We start from the raw sequence: 17,010 nt of genomic DNA, 5'->3' as shown, positions 1-17,010 counted from the left end.
ATCTAAAGCAGCAGACCATGTGACTGTCGTAAATGATAAAGCCCTACTTTTCCCCTTTATTTAAAGTTACTGTTGTTGGAGATTAGTCCAAGACATAAGCCTTGAATGACCTCACTAGACTTTTTATTTCATGCACTTGGGGAAAAGCAACAGAATTTGGTCTTGCCTGGAAGTGGAAGGGCAAATCTACAAGAATGAAAAATAAGAACTACTACAGTACGTAGCACTGTTGATCAAAAGCATGTAATAAATTCCCAACCTATCATCATTCATGTAAATAAAGCTCATCTACAACACAATGTGGGTCCCGAGACAGCTCCATCCACAGCGGCTTCCTCACCTTTCCTTTTCTGCTTGTTGTTTATTCTTTCCTGTCTGGCTTCTAGGTAAGTTCTAGGGAAACAGATGCAAGCATGACTTTCAAGCGACAAGAATTTTGCAAGTAAGAAGAAAAATGCTAGCACTAATAATTTTCATACACTAAGTAATAACTTGAATAAATCCTAAGCCTGTTTGCCAATATTAACAAACAGATGGCAAAACAAATCAATACAACAGTGTAGAAATTCCATAGAGGACAACAAAACTGTCAGATGTCTGAAGCAAGTAAGCTTCCGAGAGCTTTACGTACATTACTGACGGGTGCTATGAACTTTTTAAAAGAAACAAAAAAACCCACAAGCTTCCAAATTTACTTCACTGTACAAATAGCAACATTACTTCCACACGTTAACTGGCATCAACAATTGTGTGAGGGCTCCCTCTTCTGACAATGCTTTGGACAAACCTTAAAACTGGTCAGCCTGTACATGTCAGGGTATGTTGTTTTGGGGAAAAAACCTGGCTCACATGCATGATATTTATTTCCCATTAGTTAAGAAAGCTGAAAGTGTTTTAATCTTAAAGGAAAATAAACTTAAGCCCAAGAAACTGGTAATTATTGTTCTTACAAGGAAATCGATTTCAATCTTACAAGCAGGATTTAAAAATAATGCATATTTTGACTGTGTAACTTGGAAGGAAACTACCTAAAATAGGAAACGCAATGTAAGACTAGTATGAAAGCATTTAACAGACTAATAGATAAAGGTGAGCTGTGTCCAGAATCAGAAGATAAAATACCAAATGGTGCTTTATAATTTACCAAGCACAGACCTATTGAAGTAATATCTGAATACAGTGGCCTTAAATGAATCACCGAAATAGACACCATTAGAGTTGTGGACCCAGCTCCCTTCTAAATCAGACCACAGAATTCTTGGTTAAGAATGTATTGGAAGTCAATAGTGCCCAAGAATATAAATAGATATTTGAGGATCTTAGACTCTGTTTTACTCTTTTAATATATATTTGTGACTATTCTCCCTCTGTTGAGCTGCTGCCCCTCCCTTTGGGCTGATTACTCAAGCCAGCTTTCCTTTCAACCAACCCTCTCAACTTCTGCTGAGCAAACGTCACCCGAAACAGTTCCCTTGTTCCCTCAAAACCATAAGATAAAGAAGAAAATACACAAGCCAATGGTAAGCCCTTAATCATTAACTCCCAAAGTTACACTTCACTACAGCTAGTACATTTAGGTCATTTCCACAGAGGATCTCAACTTTTCACTCAATAGCTGCTCACTTAAGCAGATCGCAAACAGTCTTTGAAAGAAGATGCCTTGTTAATTTACAGAGCTTGAAGAGTTCACACATCCCTTAATAATAGAAGAGATTTAAACAGCTCTTTACAAGATGTATCCCCTCCACATGTTCTGTTCACTAAATTCAATATATTCCATAAACAAAGCCAGGGTAAGATTTTGCTCTTGTGGTCTACAAGAAGCCACTGTCTTACAGTGCTTCACTGTTCCTTATTTAATATACTGCTGCACACTCTTCACCTTGGTCTAAAAATCCATGTTTTGAAACAGCTCTCCTCCCTTTATCGGGGAACCTCACAAATAAATCATCATTCCCAGGTGACAGAAATTGCCTTTTCACCCTCAGTGAAAGATTGATGCCTGATACATAGTTTATTTCCCTATTGTTCCTCTCTTCTCTGGAGACAGCTGATATTACTTACTCTCCCTGGCTGATGATCTCTGAATCTAATCATCCATAGTTTCCGAACTCCCAGATGCACGATATGAACACATCAGGACAAGCTCAGTTGCATTTGTAGCAATACGATGAAAATCTGGTACATGCCTGAATCAGATTTTTAAATAAATAGTTTGCTTGTGCTTTAAAACATTCTAATAATTTAAATACGTATTCTTTAGTAACACAAGATTGAACAGTTGAACAGGCCAAGTTAATTTCAGTTAGTACAAGAGTCAACAGGAGCAAAGAAGCCAAATGTCCACAGCCTCTACCATCCAGCCATGACACCCTGAAAAACAGAGAGACCCCACAGAGGAGAGGAGGAAGCACTAAATTGGCAAAATGGGCAAACACAGTAGCTCTCACGGCTAGCAAATACGATACCACTGGTATTTGTATAGGTATCTTCTGTCAGTAATAACAATACCATGTTGCACGCAAAACAAAACTCATTCTGTAAAACAGTAGTCCCCATATGCAATGGAAATAGGCAATAGAAAGAACAGGTCCTCTGATCACATGAATTAAGCAGACATCTATTTTAAACATACATAACTAACAAAATTAACTTCAAATAAAATTTAGTTTCCACTGAACCTTAATACAGCTTAGCAAGCCCCTCCCAAGAAAACAAGCACACGTGTTTTAAAAGCACTTCTGAGTTAGTGGAAGAAAAAGACAACAATTTCTATTGCATCTCATTTAATCTCCCATACTGCTTTAATTAGCATAGTTTCTGAACGTTAGTCAGGATGTACATTAATAATAGTCCAACTTGCATTTGCCACTTACTATTCAGTTTTCTTTTCCATCCTCTTCCAGGAAGGTAACATGAAGTCATAAAAACCACCCCAATCTTTCAAAGGCTCTACAGTTTAAATTCATCATCTCAGCATATAGCAAAATTTTATTGCTAGACCAGCAAAGCATGGTCTATACAAAACACCACTGTAATATAACATTAAAGTTGTTTAAAGGAGGAAAAAAAAAGCAACTTTTTAAAACAAGAAACCATTACACTGGAAATATTAATAGAATTTATTAATAAATCTGGTTATCATAAAACAGAGAAAAGGCATTTCTCACCTTACCTTCAGTAACCTTAGTTGTTACTGAGGCACCCAAATTACCTGCTTAAGATTTAAAATGAATCCAGTTTATAAGTATAATTATCATTTCAACTGAAGTTACCAGCCAAATAACTGTCCATATAGATGATGATTGCAAAACCTTTACTCTTGAAAAGGGAAATAAAGCCAAAAGCACTGAGACATACAGACAAAGTAGTCACTTATATTTTACTTTTCTTCCCGTTTTGAATCAACTTGGTTTACCTTCTCACAGAAGTCGGTAAGAGCAGTGAAGTCCCATTTCTTGGAATACGCAACGTTGTACCTCAGTATAGCCTCCTAGGGAAAGAGCACAACAAAACAAAGCTTAGAGATACTTATTAACAGAAGAAAAACCATCTTATGGAATTTCCTTTTTGAAGGAACAGTACCATCTAGTGGCTAAAGACTGTCACAGAGCCTACCAAAATCCCTAAAATTGTATTAATACGGTGCGACTCCATGATACTGAATCCTGTATTTTAGGTTTAGCATTGAATAAGCTTTAGTCTACAGGTTTCTCCTCCTAGCATAAAACAAGATAAGGCATGCTGGGATCTGCCTACAACACACAACAAACATTCCCCACCCCATGCTTGTTCTCTTTAAAAATACCAAAAAGGTGTCCCTCAGCAATATAGCAGAAGTTTTACCAGTTTATGAACTTAAAGAATCAGAACCACGATGAAATTAAATAGGCCCTTTACAACAACAACCACCTTTAAAAAATTCTCAAGAAAAAATACCATATAAAATAGTATTATCAAGGGAAGTTTCATTAGTTGCCGGGGGAGCACTACTTATTCGTTTGAAGTTTATCTGTAGCTTTTGCATCCTCCTCCTTCCCTGCCTTTCAGGTATAATCTAAATTACATTCTTCTTCACAAAAAACATTACAGCAATTTTAAGCTGCTCCAAATCACAATTCATTAAAAGCCAATGAGAACTATAAGAGTTATCAACAGAGCATTAGTCTCCAAAATTTACAGATTTTTGTCAGCAGCTTGAATTGTTGCTATTTTATACCAGCGTATACTGGTGTGAACACTTACTGTTTCAAACTCTCTCACCTGCGCATCGCCCTACCATCTGGTTATGGAAAAAGCCGACACGCGACATTTACCGCAAACTAGTAGATACCGCTGAACAAACACAGCTTTGTGTAGACATATAAAAGACAATTCATTTTAATAATACCTAATAAATTCAGTGGTAACACTTAAGACTCATTAATTATGACCCTTAATTCATTAGGGAATCCCTTGAACAGCATAGATTTTTTAAAATTAATCTTTATAAGTGATTAAACCAATAGGACTGAACCAGAATCACTAACAGTACACGGAGAGCCTGAATATACTTATATGTATATAGACAATTTCAAATTGACAAGCTTACCTTCAAATCATGCGAGCAAGTAAATTTGTTAAGTAAGGCAGTTTGGATTAGTTCCCATCGACTTCCAGCAGTTCTATCTCCATTCTTTAAAACAAAAGCCCAAAACAAAGTCAGAGTTAAGTTATTCAAAACAGAAAGATGTATTTACTAATAATTGTCTTCCTTGCCACATTTTTTTTAAATAAGGTTTGCTTTATTTGTGAAGTTCTTTACTCAAAATATGTGGTTTACTTTTAATGTAAAGTACTTCTGCAACTTCGAGTCCACTGCATTTCACCTCCTTAAGAGTTCCTTTTTAATTGAAGCATTCACATATTCATAAAGAGCTCTTTTTCACACATGCAGCACTCTTCCTCATGCTATCTCAAGAGGGACAAAGAATTTTCAGTACATTCCTTGTGAAGAAAGTGGATTTTGCAGATAAAACATGACCACAGTTTATAAAATCCACAACTCAAAAACATAAACTGAACCAACTTTATAAAAATGTAATATTAAGAACAATAAGGGCCAGATTATAAAAACATATTGCTGGGGCTGACTCTTGCGCCAACCCAAATCTAAGACATCCTGTGATATTTTTCCTAACAGAAAGTCTTATTGCCCATTGCAAGCAATAATGATATTTCATATGAGACTACCACAAGGGCAGAGACAATCCATCTTGCTCAACTGGCAAAGATCAACATTTTATCTCTGAAACATCAATTAATTTCATTTTGTACTGTATCTGTAAAATTGATAAATGAAAAGACTGAGAGTATTTCCTAGAGGCTATAAAAATTCCCTGTTCCAGATTCAAGTATCAAGAATCATTATAGCCTTCACTACAGGACACACTTGCTCATTTTATTCACCACAATTTAAAGTATTTCAGTGGGTATGTTTAAGTAAGTCTTGAGCAGTGACAAGAAATACCAGATCAACAAACCGTGCAGTGCCAACTCTAATCTCTCTGCCATTGTTTTAGCAGAACAGCAGACAGATACACCTCAATCCATCAGCAATACCAGACAGAATATTATAATCAGAATGTGATTACAAATTCATTCACATCTGCTGGCATCCCAAATTGCTTCACCAAAAAACCTCCCCCAATGTATAAATATATAAGTATATAAATATATAACTTATATGGAGTGTACGCTTCTCCATAGAAGTACAGAAATATATACACCATCAAATCAATGGCTAGGTAAAATAGTTACTGGGGGGGGAAGTCTTCTGCTCTCTCTGAAGCATCACGACCCAGAATCCAGCTTTTCAGACCAGGTATGTTCATCTATTTGATTTTCCAATTCCATACACTCAGTCTGCTAACCGAGCAAACGCAGTAAACTGAAAACTCATCTGTATGTAAATAAACTTATTTGATTACATAACTGTAAATACTTTATCTTACCTCATCCTCCACAGGGTATAAATTTTGTTCTGAGCAGGGCATTTTAACGTGTTTGTTGTCCCACAAATCTTTGTAGTGAGTTGGAAAAGGTTTAGGCACCTCTCCTTCCCTCATGAGATCTACCTGCAACACAGAAGGAGGGGGGAAAAAAGCTCAGACTCTACTTTCAAGTTTTTAAATGGAAGAAATAAAAAGTAAGCAAAAATGTAGTTAAAAAAAGCTCTCATCTACAGCCACCCTTTTTGGAAAGGGGAAAGCTACAAACTGACCACATGATGGATATTCAGTTAGAAAAAAATCCATCTGTTACTCTTATGTAATACCTGGTGAAAGTAACACCACCTTGTCATTTGACCTCTTGAAACACACTGAAATAAAGGTAATACATAAAATTATTTTATGTCCAATTATCAGCTAAATACTTCCTCATTTATGAATTTAAGTATCTACGTAGTTACATCCAAATATTTCCAAAATGTACTTTCAAATCTAACCATAGTCACGTGCAGAAATAACATTTTTTAACCTAATACTGAGGAGGATAAGAAATCATTACAGATATAGCAATATTTCAAGTTTACTCACAGAATATTAGAAACGTAAAAAGAAATAACGCGATGTTCGTAAAGACTTCATCTGCTATACGGCCTTCTGGCAGCAGCGATTCTCTCAGAACTTGCATTTAAACTTAATGTGCTTTTCTTTTGTTTGTGATTTATCATCCTACAGGTTTCTGGTCACATGTTTTATTTCAACAATAATTTGACTGCATACTACTCCGAAGGATTAAAGGCAAATATATCATATTTGATCTAAAATGCAGTGGTAAAATTGCTAGAAACTCCTCTTCATTCTTTGTCTTTTTCATACCCTGAATATCTTGAGCCTTTTGTATATCTTGAACCCAAACCAGAATCATATTAAAATGAAAACATAACATGAAAATGTTGAAGTACAAATTTTACTTGCAGACGTATTTAAATTCCCACAGTTTACAACTCAAGACAAGGAAGTACACACATACCCATGCAAAAGAAAAATACTTGTCCCTAACAAGCCAGAGGCGGTAAAACCATAATTATATTTCTTCTGGATCTTAATACCCTAACTCTGTGCATCAGAAAAGTCAATTTTCAGGAAAATCAGTTGCCCCAGTCCGCTTGCAAGGAACGGCAAAGAAAGATTTCCACAACCTGCTAATACTATAAGACTAATATTTGGCATTTCATATTATTGAACAGTTCAGTAAGAAATTTGATTTCAGGTAATACACTGAATTATCGTACTCTGACGGTTACTGTATGATTGGCTGAGGGTCGCAGATGAGGAAGACGGGCCCCACACATAGGCATTCTTCTCATCTCTTCAATCGGTGTCCCAAACCACTTCTTATTAGTTGGAAGAGGAGGTGGCATGTATTTAGGAATCTTCCTTCCTGGCCTCTGGGGTTTGAATTCACACTTTTCTTTTCTGCTGTTAAAATAAAATACATTGAAACATATTATCTCCACTGAAAAACCTGGCAGGCAAATACACAAACTTCCACGCCAGGGTTAGGTTTATAACAGAGACAGTTATTTGCTAGCCTTTGCTGTGGCCCCAGGCCAAAGCTTTATTTGGGGAAAACCCCTGCCACCAACCACCTCCTCCTCCCCAACACAAGCAAGTACATGAGGTCTACCAAAACACTCTTCTCTACAGGCTTACAAACACCTTCACAGAACCGCAGTGTGTTAGCAAGGCAGGGTTCTCCTGCAGAGTCACGCGCTTTCCCAACGGGATCTGTTTATCCATGGACAGGAGACAGACTCTTCAGTCTGCATTTGTCAGGATACCCTCTACAGCCCCTTCTCAACTGTTAGAAAACAAACACGTGTGCATGCACAGATGCACATATTCCTTCTTCAAACTAAAAAAAAAAGACAAACTTCTTAATCACCCTTTCTCACTAGGGTTGTATTTTTCATGCCAGGCATACAATACTTGCAATGGAAGTAGAAATTTAAAAGTAATCTAAAAAACACTTGCAAAATTCAAATATATGCAAGAGCAGATGAACTAATCCTCTTTAATGATCAAGGGTAGTTGCATGGATCCGAGATGTTTAGGGGAAGAAAAATCTGAACCTGCTGTATGTTTGATGTAACATACCAGATGTTTCTCATGCAAGAGAAAGTTCTCAGAGGAAAATGCAAAACAAGTGAAAAGCCTACACTTTGAGATACTATTCAGACCTCTAAATTCCCCTTAGTGAACTTACTCCACCCTTGGATAAAGATGTTGTCCAACCTGTTCACTGCATCTATGCATATGCCAGTATCTTCAGGTGCAGACAATGCCTTCAACCTGGCCAATCACATGCAAATGGTGTAGCCCCATGGCATGACACTGGGTACAGGCCCGCTGCGCTCATCTGAGAGCCAAAGGATCATTCTGGCATAGCATTACTGATGACTGAAACCTGTTTGATACACTACTACTACTTTCTCTGCAAGTTAAGATCTGAGCCACTCTTATCTGCTGTAGACCTGGTCTAGTGAAAACCAGGAGGAAAGCTTTAAGATTTTCTAATTGCCCTCTTAAGCACTATATACAATACCACTATTTTGTCTGGCACCGAGGTGTATAACTTTCCTGGCACTGAGGTGTATAACCATCACATCATCTTGTTTAGGCCAAAAAAAAAAAAAAATCTCTACAGCCTCATACTCTACCTTACTAATTATTCTGTAAAGCACTGCTAGGATTCCCATCTATCCACACAGCAAAACTTTTGCATGAGCTTCCCTTCTCAAACATGGATTTATTGTAACACGCGATGCTCTAGCACTGACAAACGCAAGCCTCAACCTCTGCTGCTTTGCTACAACAGCAATTCATTTAAATTAGTGAAAAGAGTACTCCCTAAACCCATCATCCTAAACTTTATGACCCCCTTCTCCATACTTCTTTTAGCAAATTCTTCATCCATCCATTTTTCCTAAGAACTACCTTTTTTTGTTTTCCAAATCCACTCTCGGCCTACTCATCTCTTAAGACTTCTCAAATGCAAGCTCCTGCTGCTAGTTAGCCACCCTCTGTCACCCTCTTCGTTTCCTTGAAAGGTATGGTTTGCGCTGCTCCTCACATCCAGAAAGGACCTCTCAGTAAAGATGTGCAAAACTACTTTCTTGCCCTACTTCAAGGACTTGAGTCTACTGAGATAATTGCTTATTACACCAACACACGCAGACCTCTTGTTTCTGCTCACTCCTTTGCTGTTTATTCACTTTCTCAGCTCCCACTGAAACCTAAGCTCTTCAGCAAGCTCTTCAGAGCAGAGATTATCCTTTTGTCCTTATACAATATCTAGCATACAGAGTCTTGGGTCATGCTCAGGGCTTCTATTTCCATTGCTGTAGTGTGTAATCACCAGTCCTTCTCCCTCCCAAATTATGAATAAAGCCAAAAAAAATCCCCAAAAACCCTCACATATATCTCTACAACTGCTTTCAAAAGTGAAATTTTTCATGTCTATTTCAATCAAAGCATCAGTGCTACTGATGCTTCAACAAAATACATTCAGTATTTTTGACAGATGAAACTAGAAAAACCAAGAAAACATCAGTTTCCTCAAGTATTCTGAATGAAATAATGAATGCTAGAGCTACACTCCATAAAGCACTCCTGTACCACCATTCATTTTCAAGCATTAAAAATCCTCCCATGGTCTTAAATCACTTCTTTGATAATCAACTTCCTACAGTGTCTTTAATTCCCAATTTTAACAGATCTCCAATGATTTAAAAAATTGCACTGGACAAACATATCCTTTAAAAAAACCACAAGTAGTCCCGCTAAAAATAAGTTACTTCAAGTTTACATCAAAGTTGTCTTTGTGTCTTAACATACATTTTGCAAAACTCTTTATACGATCCAGCCTCCAAAGTGCTATCGCCAAAGAGGAAATTTTCGAGCGTGAAAAAACAGATGAAGAGGCAGACAGAACACTACCTTTTCTCCTCAATCTTAGGTATCCTCATGAAGTGAGAGGTGATTTTGGAGTCTCTCTTCACACCCTGTTTTGCACCTTTGCATTCTGATGATGGAGCAGGAGAGATCCCAGGTGACTTTGTATGCAGACCGTCCTCTTTACCAGAATTATCTATTTCCTCAAAGCTTTCACAGCCCTTGGCAGAAAAGCGTGACTTTCGTGACTCCAGTTCAGCATCCCCATATTGAAGTCTAAAAGATTTGTTTATGGATTTTGACATATTAATCTCCTCTCGCTCGTCAAGAAACGGACTCGTTTCTTCATCAGCCTCTGACCCGTGACAGCTGTTTTTAGAATTATCTACATCCATTGGTGACTCCGGTTCACTTTCTTTCTCAAAAGCAGGTGAATCCCCTGAACTGCTCTGACATTTGCTCAGTTTCCCAGGACCTCCAAGATCAGATACATAAGCGTCACAACCAGCATCTGAAAGTGGACTTTCCGGAACTACATCCCCTTCTTCTTGTTCACCCGTTAAACAGACAGAATTGCAACTCTTCAGCTTCTGTGAATTGCATGAAGCCACTTGTCCATCTGTCTCGGTGTCTTTTGAAGAAAGTGTTGTATTTCCCATTTTCAAAGACCGGCCTGATGATAATTTCCTCTGAGTCCAATTGTCACTGCTTTCTTCACAGCCCCTCTGAGTCTGCTTGCCAGTTTTGTGCATCTGATCGATGTTGGCGTTTTTAAAGAGGTCTCCAGACTGTGTCCCCTTCACAGGCTCCGTGTCTAAGACTGGATCTTTGTCCTCAGCCTCCCAGTTATACATGCTGCCTGTCTGAGGCAAATTTACATGCTTTGCACCAACTTCCACAGATATTTTTGAATAATTTTGCTGACAAATATTCTCTAGCTTTTTCACATCATGCTCACAAAAGTTCTCCTTTTTAATGGAAGTCATCTTGGGATTTGCTTCAGTATTGTTATTAATTTTGCTGTGTAAGCTGTGGAAGAGAAGTAAGGGAATTAATGTCTTACCTCCAAATGAAATTTCTGTGTGTGTATATATATATTTTTTTTTTAGAGGAATGATTATAAACATACAATAGAAACTACAGAATTTTACCCATTATACTCTGTAAGTGAGCACTACCAGGATCAACAAGTTTTACCGCACCGGGTAATGCAGCTCAGTAACAACCTATTTCCATTTAAAGGCTCCAAAGGATGACGAATCAGTCGCTTACCTTAGAAATCTATTCCAGTGATTCATTATCCTTATTTTCAAATCTAAACAGTATTAAGCTATTATTTAGTTCTTTTCTCCAGATGAAAAAAGTTAGAAGTCATGATAAAGTCCTCCTTAACTTCCATTTTAATCAGTTAAATACAGTGAGCAAGGAAATCAATGGTTTTGTAGTCATCCCCTCAGAGCTACAAATTCATCTTTTAGAAGAGCAGGACACAGTAGTCCATAGCCTCAAAAACATCCTATTGCTTCCTCACTTTTATAAGCAGCCCATGACTCTTAAAAAAAAATCAAAATACAAAAGCATAAGAGTAAAATATATTTAGAACTGATAATAAAAATTAAAAGACACATTAAATCAATTATTATTTTTAAAGAGAAAAATAACCTCATTTGTCCTGGGCTGTCTTACACAAAGAACAGAAAGAAATGTGTCCTAACGGTTACACAGGGAAGTGAAACGAGTTTTGTATGAGCAGATGAAACTTTTCAAGAAGACACTGGAAAGTCATTTCACACTTACATACTAATTTTTTTGTCAGTGTATTGATAAAGAAAAACACTTAAACGCCATATGAATATTGAAAAAACCTTACTAGCCTTGGCGAATACATCACTCTGAACAATACCTTCTCCTGAATGTATTGTTACAACATCATATATAACCAATGTAAACTAAGCACGCTAAACTCTGTATGTCTGGTCATTGCCCAGTCTCCCATCTACACTAAATAAGAAAATACACAATTATCTCACAATCCTAAATTCGGCAACTGAACATCCCGATAGATTCCTGAAGGTATTAATTCTCTCGATGAATAACAGATCCTCTTCTAAAAGAGTACTCTGGATAAAAAGATAGCGTTCACACCTTTACCACTACAGAACAAAAAGAAAAAAAAAAATAAAGGGGCTTGGAGCAACAGATGATAGTTTGGAACTTCACCCATAGGAAGATTATTTGAAGACAAAAGGATTTTAGAGAGTTTTATGTTACGATAATTTAACTCCCCATCTATGCATTTGTTCCTGCACTGAAAATTCTGATGAACAAAAATGAAAGTTATGTTACTGCTGCCATCTCAGTAAATGACTGTTTAAAGGTATTGACAACATCTGTTGTCAACTTAAGATGAGAAATCAATTCTAACACAAAGACAGTGTTCAAATCCAAATAAATTAAAATTGTGATGTTAGCTGCAACAGAAAGGCACATGAAGTGTTTATATGACTAACCTGCTGCTTAAAACTGACTAGGCTGTAACCTGTCAGCAAGGCTGGAGGAGGGCATATAAAAGCAATACTCTAAAGGGAATCTTAAAAAAAAAAAATTCATTCCCTCCTTAAGCATCCTCTTAACATCTTTGCTTTACTGCAACCTATGAGCCTGTAATTGAGCCCTCTGTACTTCTGTATTAATCATTATCACAAGTTTTCCTAGCTATTTTAGCACTGCTAAATTTCTATTTATTAACAAACATCAATGAAAAATAAACCAGCACATTTACAATTGCAATTATAGAAAAAATAATATCTGATATTCCTCTGCACCAGATAGTTAAACTCTTAAGAGTTTAACACTGCCTTGCAAACATTGCTCCTGACAGACTACATTAGCAGAAAATATCAAACTTTACCTGGTGCCATTCAGCAGCAAAACTTTTATAATATCTTTCACAAAAAACGTGAACACACATTTGAGCACCTGTAAATTATAGCCCAAATTAAATCAAGTTGCCCATGCTTATACTACCATCACAGTCCGACCAGACGAACCAAAACAGACTTTTGTCTGTAAATTAACAACAGAATTGTGAGTTGAATGCAGGACGGTCAGCCAAAATCTGTAACTGTTACTGCCCTATGTTAAACAAAAATAAAAGCAGAGCTGTTGACTAAGGACATGGTCTGATATTACAGCTGACTCGATCCAGTGGTTGGCTGCCACTGGAAGCAGCAGTCCCACTTTGCCTTCCCTTGATGCAAGTCCCCATCTTTTTCTTTGCAGGAGCAGCAGTATTTATTCACCTGAACAGTGAAGTGCTTCAGGAAGCTAAGTCAGCAAAAAAGTTTGGGTTTGGGGGTTAGAGCGGAAGGGTGGGGGACCAGTTACCTTTTGGTAGTGAAAGTCTGTCAGTTAGTTATACTCAAGAGGATGTGCCAAGGTAAGGAAATCAGCAGAAATGGGGTTGCCTTTTTTTCAGTAGCTAGCTGTACTGGCAACCTGCACTTTGAGTTCCCCACAGGCCCACTCAAAGAACACAACTTTTGAATATGTATGCTGTACATTTTACCTTTTGGACTCAGTTGTCTTGGGTCCTTTATTCTCCAACCAAGTGGTAATTGTCCGTTGTTTACAAACTGAAAAACCACAGTTCACTGCATTATTACATGAAACATGATAAAACTGCAACATGATTGCATATGAGTAAGATAACTTGTACAGGACGAAGACAAAAACACATCAATTAAGTCCTCATTATCATCTCTACTATAGGGAGCATCCAGACACTAAAACTATTAAAACTACATGTGATGCAATATTTAATTTGTATCAGTCAGCAGCTGTAGCTTCTGTAATAATCTTTATAAATACCAGGCTTCGTGTGTGGTGGGTTTTATTCAATCCAACTTTTTTTTTTTTTTAATATGGTTTAACACATACAGTGAATCTCTACATTAAAAAAAAAAAAGCAACTTGAACTTTCTAGCTCTCGTTATCACCTTTAATTACCACCACCACAGTGAGCCCTGAAAGACTTCTGCTGAATTTTGGAATGAAGAGGCAACATGACATAGCTTAAAACAAACAAACACAAACCTAACAACCAGGTATCTTAGAAGACCCAGCCGAGAACCTTATTTGTATGTAGCATACTGTGAAACACGAGGCTTAATATAAAGATTGTGCACACATTAGAAGTGACAAGTGCTGAGAAAAGGACTTTTTCTTTTTCCCTCCATCCACAAACAATTTGTAAAGCCTATCAATGCTTACTCCCCTAAACAGCAACAAAACGTGAAGGACGTGATTTTTTCAGATTTACTACCAACGACACAGCTCCAGTGAACGTGATCTCTGTTGATGCTGCACTTCAGACAAGCTTTCAACAGAACAGCAGCACATGAACTAATTATGTAGAGACTTGGGGAGGGGGAATAGGGAGGAAAAACCTCAAAGCAGTTATTTCACAACTGGAAAGTAATCTTCATTAGTATAAGAAGGGGTTTTTTTTAGTTTAGTTTTGTTGTTGTTATTTAAAGGTAACTCTGAAAATTTGGCAATTAGCTTCAGTTCCCTTTCTTTTCATTTGCCAAGAGAAGTTACCTACCTGCCATTGCTGACTGTGCAAGGTGTTTACTCACTGCTTTCAACTGGGTAAGTAAAATCTGTCGTTCTCCTATTGCAACAGCAGTTTTGCAGAACTTAAAAACCAGTACAGCAGATCTGGCTATTCTGATTAGTAGTCACTACGGAAAGGCTCAGCATTTTACTGCAAATGGAGGTCGTGTAACTTCTAGCATAGGTAGCTTAGGCCACAGGTAACTTAAGAGACATTGTTTCATAAAAGCTTTCCCTAACCTTCGAGGCCTTGAACACTTTTCCATAGCTTGTTACCAAATATCCTCATCAAAAGTACAGAATTTCTACAATGAAAAAAGTAATCTCCAGAAAACGTTTAAATCATTTTAAGTTCTTCTGAAACAGCAGAAACAATAGTGCAAAATTGCCACCATGCGACTAGGTCACCAAGGAGTAATGCCAAGCTGTATGTGGATTACAAGCACAAGGATACCTGTGCCATACTCAGCCACTCAATTTTTCAACAAACGCTCAGCTCCACCCCACTCAACAAAAATAACAGCTTGATGGATTTTATGAACTAAAAGATTTTTATTTCTAAAGATTCACTAAAACTGAAGTATATTAGTCATTCTGTTTACCAAATTTCACCTTCTTATATTTGAAGTGTTAACCCAAATTGCCTACAGGAAAGGGGAAAGAAGCAGCCAGAAAAAAAAAACCTGAAGAGACATGTTAAAACACGGGACAAATAAATCTCTTCAAAGGCAGCTGACGACCTCTTGAAGTATAAACTTGCATTGCGGAAGGCATACTGATTCATTAGCGCAATAAACAGAAACGATAGCAGCAGCAGAACAGAATGAAATGGCTTCGGTCAGAACTTTCACATCGGACTAGCCATTTAAGCCCTATAACCAACACAACACACATCAATTTTCTTTAATACTACTAATCTCTCTTTTTGCTACAGATAAGGTGATAAAGACATAAAAGGCAACAAAAAGATACCATATGCTTACATTCAGCGTAAACAATAAAACCAGACTTTGGTGTAATTTTCTTTTTAAAGAGGTCTCCAAATTTCTATTCAAGATTCCCCAAATGATTCCCATAAAAGAAACCATTCCTCGGAATCTACCACTGAGGAAAACAACTGAATTTTTAGAAGATTCTTATTTATCACTCTGTAGGAGTGCACATGTATAACTTCAAACTATTATCTACTCAAAGTTGCCTCTTAGTTACTAGCTACTGAGGTTTAACTCATCAACCGAAGACCACAGCAAATCTGTCCGGCTTTTTTCCCTTCCCTGCATTCCTTTCCACTCCTGAAACAGGTACTTTATCGTGCATTAGGATTTTATTTTGACAGCATTAGCTCCAAATAAAAATAACCTAAGGAAGCCATGCGGGGGACTCGTTCTACGCGGCTTCGTCACACGGCAGGAGGGGCACCCCACACCACCAGCAGCGCCCCAGGCCTGCAGCCACATGCCCACGCGGGTTCCCGTCGTCAGCCTCGGCTCTCCCCGCCCTGGCAGCCTGGCACAACACCCCGCTGACCGGCATCTCCCTCGCAGCAAGTGCCTGTCCTCTCACGTAACGAAACACGCTACCTTCAGCGGCTCACGCCTCACCGGGATGGTCGCGCCGTTACCGAAAGTTTGTCAAGAACCAGGCACAAAGCCGGGATAACGATGCTGTTACCCGAAGCCGTCTCCGAAGGGGAGCAACGCGCACTGCCCCACACCGCCGGGCTCGGGTACAGGGGACACGCTGGCTCCGGGAAGCGAAGTTAGAGACGATTCAAGCCCGACATGGAAGGCCAGCTCCGAGGAGGCTACGCGCAGCGGCACAAGCGGCCTCTCGCCATTTAACGCTACCCGCCCTTCAGCGTACCAGGCGAACAGCAGCACAGCAGAGATGCAATAAGCAGCAGAGAGGGGCACCGCAACTCGCCGGAGCACCCGGCCCGGCCCGGCCGCCTCCTCCCGCCAAGCCCCAGGCGCGGCCGCGGCTCCCGCGGGCCCAGCGGCGCCCGGGGTCGCCGAGCAGCGTTCCGGCCCGGCTCGGGCAAGTTCAGCACTGCCCAGGCTTTGCAGGCAGAGTCGTCCCGTCCCCCGGCACCCCGAAACCGCCCAAGGAGGGGACGGGGGGGGACACGACACCCCCGGCGAGCCCCCTTCCGCGCCCAGCCCCAGCGCTCGCCTGGCCGCTCCCCCTGCCCCGGGGAGGGCGCAGCCCCGGCCGGTACAAACCTTTGTTCCCCACGGCGGTGGCGAGACTGCCGCCACCGGAGCTGCTGCCCCCGGGCCCCTCCTGGCGGGGACCGAGCGGCGGCCGCTCTCCCTGGGAGCCGCCGCCGGGGCTGGCGGTGCTCGGCCGGGCTTTCTTCCGAGGGGGGTCCCGCCCGCAGCCCGCACTCATCCTCGGCGGGCCCGCCTCCGCCCGCCCAGCCCGCCTCAGCCGCGCGGGCCCGCCAGCGGCC

At 39.5% G+C, this 17,010-nt stretch overlaps 1 protein-coding gene across 1 annotated transcript in view; it reads right to left on the bottom strand.

Annotated features, from left to right (window-relative positions):
• The window catches only part of PARG (poly(ADP-ribose) glycohydrolase), a 74,286-nt gene extending 57,317 nt beyond the window's left edge, over positions 1-16,969 (bottom strand). Inside the window, exons 1-7 of the mRNA XM_076338339.1 lie at positions 16,781-16,969; positions 13,510-13,576; positions 9,987-10,970; positions 7,280-7,466; positions 5,994-6,116; positions 4,592-4,675; positions 3,419-3,493 (exon numbers count right to left, since the gene is read on the bottom strand). Of these exons, the coding sequence (XP_076194454.1) occupies positions 3,419-3,493; positions 4,592-4,675; positions 5,994-6,116; positions 7,280-7,466; positions 9,987-10,970; positions 13,510-13,576; positions 16,781-16,949 (1,689 nt within the window). The 5' untranslated portion in view covers positions 16,950-16,969. The remainder of the gene's footprint in view (positions 1-3,418; positions 3,494-4,591; positions 4,676-5,993; positions 6,117-7,279; positions 7,467-9,986; positions 10,971-13,509; positions 13,577-16,780) is intronic.
• Positions 16,970-17,010: the final 41 nt, after the last annotated feature.

This window comes from Aptenodytes patagonicus, chromosome 5 (assembly GCF_965638725.1).
Source record: "Aptenodytes patagonicus chromosome 5, bAptPat1.pri.cur, whole genome shotgun sequence".
NCBI classification, from domain to species: domain Eukaryota; kingdom Metazoa; phylum Chordata; class Aves; order Sphenisciformes; family Spheniscidae; genus Aptenodytes; species Aptenodytes patagonicus.
This window is presented reverse-complemented; position numbering and strand designations above follow the sequence as displayed.